This window comes from Belonocnema kinseyi, chromosome 7, assembly GCF_010883055.1.
Source record: "Belonocnema kinseyi isolate 2016_QV_RU_SX_M_011 chromosome 7, B_treatae_v1, whole genome shotgun sequence".
Classification (NCBI taxonomy): Eukaryota; Metazoa; Arthropoda; class Insecta; order Hymenoptera; family Cynipidae; genus Belonocnema; species Belonocnema kinseyi.
In genome coordinates this window covers 2,737,334-2,740,768 of record NC_046663.1, presented here as the reverse complement: position 1 = coordinate 2,740,768, position 3,435 = coordinate 2,737,334, and the positions used below count along the sequence as shown (strand labels likewise).

Genomic DNA, 3,435 nt, shown 5'->3' with positions numbered 1-3,435 from the left:
AAAAAGTTCCCTGTTCCAGCTCGGAATTTATTTAAATTTTTTAAATTCCCATTTCCAAGACAATTTACAATTCTCTTGAATAAATACCAGTTTCAATTCAGACTTGGTTAAAATTTGAAATTCTCTGCTTCAACTGAGAATTACAATTCTTTGGAAAAATTTCCTCTTCCAATTCCGAATTTTATTCTTTTTCGAAAATTCTCCGTTTAAACTAAAAATTAGAATTTTTATTTAATATTCCCTGCTCTAATTCAAATTTTTTTATTTACCGTTTCAACTTAGAACTAGAATTTATTCTTTTAAAAAATTCCCCGTTCCAGCTCGGAATTTATTTAAATTTTTTTAATTCCCATTTCTAAGACAATTTACAATTCTGTCAATAAATACCAGTTTCAATTTTGATTTGATTAAAATTTGAAATTCTCTGCTTCAACTGAGAATTAGAATTCTTTGGAAAATTTTCCTCTTCCAATTCCGAATTTTATTCCTTTTTTAAAATTCTTCGTTTCAACAAAGAATTATAATTTTTCTGTAAAATTCCCTGTTCCAATTTATAATTTTAATTTTTGTTTTGAAAATATTCCGTTTCAACTTAGAATTAATTCTTTTAAACAAAAATCTCTGTTCCGTCTCGAAATTTATCTAAATTTTAACATTCCTTGTTCCAAGACAAATTATAATTCTTTTGGATAAATACCAATTTCAACTTAGAATAATAATATAAATAATTATAATTCTTTGGAAAAATGTCCTCTTCCAATTCAGAATTTTGTTCCTTTTCTAAAATTTTTCGAGAATTATTCGTGTTCTGGATAAATTCCAGTTTCAACTATAAATTTTTAAGAAATTGAAATTTCCGTGTTCAAATTAAGAGTTAAATTATTTTAATTTTAAATAGTTTAAAAATCCTTAAAATGCTTCGAAATTTCATTTTAAAATCTTGAAATGTCTACATCCTGTTTTACATTTTTTCAAATTAATTTTTGTTTTTCATTCTGCCACATTTATTTCTGACAATTTTGTAAATCGTTATAAATCTTTTTAAATATTCTCTTAAAATCAGTTTATTAAAATAAAAAAATCATTTTCAATTTTCCCAGGAAATGTTTTTTCTTCTTCTGCAACCTATTAAAATTCTTAAGATAATTCTAAATTTTTGGTTCAAAATCAGCCAAAATCTATATTTTGTTTTAAATTAGGCCGTTGGCTATTGGTACGGAAATTTTGGTACGAATAGCGGGATTAATTCAGAACACGTAGAAACTTCTTTTAAATTATTTGAAATCATTTCAAATTTTTCCAAATCTTTTAAATATTTTTTTAACTGACTTGATTTTTTTCTAAGAATAATAGGTATTTAATTGTTAATTATACATCAAAATTCAATAATTTGACTCACAAATTAAATTTGGTTAAATAGAATAATTAAATTTTTAACGTTCAAAGTTTAGTTTTTTTTTTTAGTTTTGAATATTTAATTTAGAATTACTGATTTTAAATGAAGTTAGATATTTCTAAATATTAAATAATTGTTCTTTTTCTTAATTGAAAATTTTCCAATTGCATCGTTTAAAAATGGTGTATTTTAGACTGAAATAATATTTAAAAGTTAATAAAAGCCTTCAATTATGAATATATTATTTTGAAGTTCTTTTAAAATTGAAAATAGTTTATAAATTTCCAATCGAGCTTGAACATTTATATAATTAATAAGACTTTTTAATTCTTAAAGTAAAATTCGATTTTAAATGCCTCTAATTATTAATTGTTTAAGTCTTTAAAAAAATTAAAAATCTGAAATGGAAAATTATTAAAGTAAAAGGATTTTAAATTACGAATTCTAAACTTAATGATATAATGAAAAAAGTTAACAATTCAACTAATTACTTAAAAAAATTATTCCAGTTTAACGAAAATAAAACGATTTTTGTAACATTTTCTCCAATTAACTCAAAAGTTCCTTGAATATAATTTGAATTGTTCTGAATTTTTATCCTAAATTTTTATTTCATCGAAAATCAAATGATTTTTATAACATTTTCTCCAATTCATAGTTCTTTGAATATAACTGAAATTGTTCTGAATTTGTTAGCCTTTGAGCTCGAACTGTGAGGCCTCTAATAGTTGAAATAAAAATTGCAGTTAAAATTCTGAATCGAAATTTTGCAGCAATCATGGCTGGCGAGGAGGAGAAGAAGCCTCCCGACGACGACGACGACCCTCTGCGAAGAACCAAACGCCCCTTTGGCGGTCTGATCAACGACATCAAGAGACGCTATCCCCATTATTTCTCCGACTTCACTGACGGTCTAAACTCCTCCTGCCTCGCAGCCGCGATTTTCATGTACTTTGCGGCCCTCTGCACAGCCATCACCTTCGGCGGTCTCATGAGCAGCAAGACCACCAACATGATCGGCATCTCCGAAACCCTGATCTCCTGCTGCTTCACGGGAATAATCATGGCTCTATTCGCCACCCAGCCTCTCGTCATCATCGGCACAACCGGACCCCTCCTCCTCTTCGACAAGAGTCTCTACGACTTCTGCGTCGGCTACGACCTCGAATTCCTGACGATGCGTGTCTACGTCGGAGCCTGGATGGGAATCATCTCGCTGATTGTCGCCTGCGTCGAGGGCTCCGTCCTCGTTCGACTCTTCACGCGCTTCTCCGAGGAAATTTTCACCGGCCTCATCTCCATCCTCTACATTGTCGAGGCCATCAAGAAGATCTACGAGTACTTCGGGGCCAATCCGCTCTTCACGGAGTACTGCTTCAGTGAGGAGGGCAACAACCGGACCGGAAACACGACTGAACCGAGTTTTCTTGCCGAATTCAATGAATCGAGTCGCGTCTCGCTGATGAGTTCGGAGGAGGAGCTGCACAAGTATCTGCCGAGATTCAATCGGAATGGGAGTCTGATCAATCAGCCGAATACGGCGCTGATGTGCACTATTCTCTGCTTGGGGACCTTCCTGGGAGCCTACTATCTCCGGATCTTCAGAAACAGTCACTATCTGGGGAGAAGTGCGAGGAGGGCCTTTGGCGACTTTGGTGTGCCGATTAGCATCGTTATTTTTGTTCTTATTGATTTCTTGTCGGGCGTCCAGACGGAGAAGCTTCTCGTTCCGGAAGGATTCACACCCACGGATTCCACGCGAGACTGGATTGTCTCGCCGGCAGGCACGGCCAAACCGATTCCGCTCTGGATAGCACTTGCCAGTTCCATTCCTGCTCTCTTGGTCTACATTCTCATTTTCATGGAGACTCAAATCTCAGAGTGAGTACATTACGAGGGTAGTTCAATAAGTCCTTAGAATAAAGTATAAAAACAATTTTTTTTGGGTACATTTTTTTTTATTTTTTAACATAATCTCCTTGGAGCTCTATACACTTGGTCAATCGCTTTTCAAGTTTTTTTAATCCTTCAGAAAAGTG

The 3,435-nt window shown here is 33.0% G+C and overlaps 1 protein-coding gene across 2 annotated transcripts in view; it reads left to right on the top strand.

Moving 5' to 3' along the window:
• LOC117176299 (band 3 anion transport protein) overlaps positions 1 to 3,435 on the top strand; it is a 177,653-nt gene that overhangs the window by 158,169 nt on the left and 16,049 nt on the right. For both annotated transcript variants that reach the window (XM_033366496.1, XM_033366497.1), the window contains one exon: positions 2,170 to 3,277. In XM_033366496.1, the coding sequence (XP_033222387.1) occupies positions 2,170 to 3,277 (1,108 nt within the window). The remainder of the gene's footprint in view (positions 1 to 2,169; positions 3,278 to 3,435) is intronic.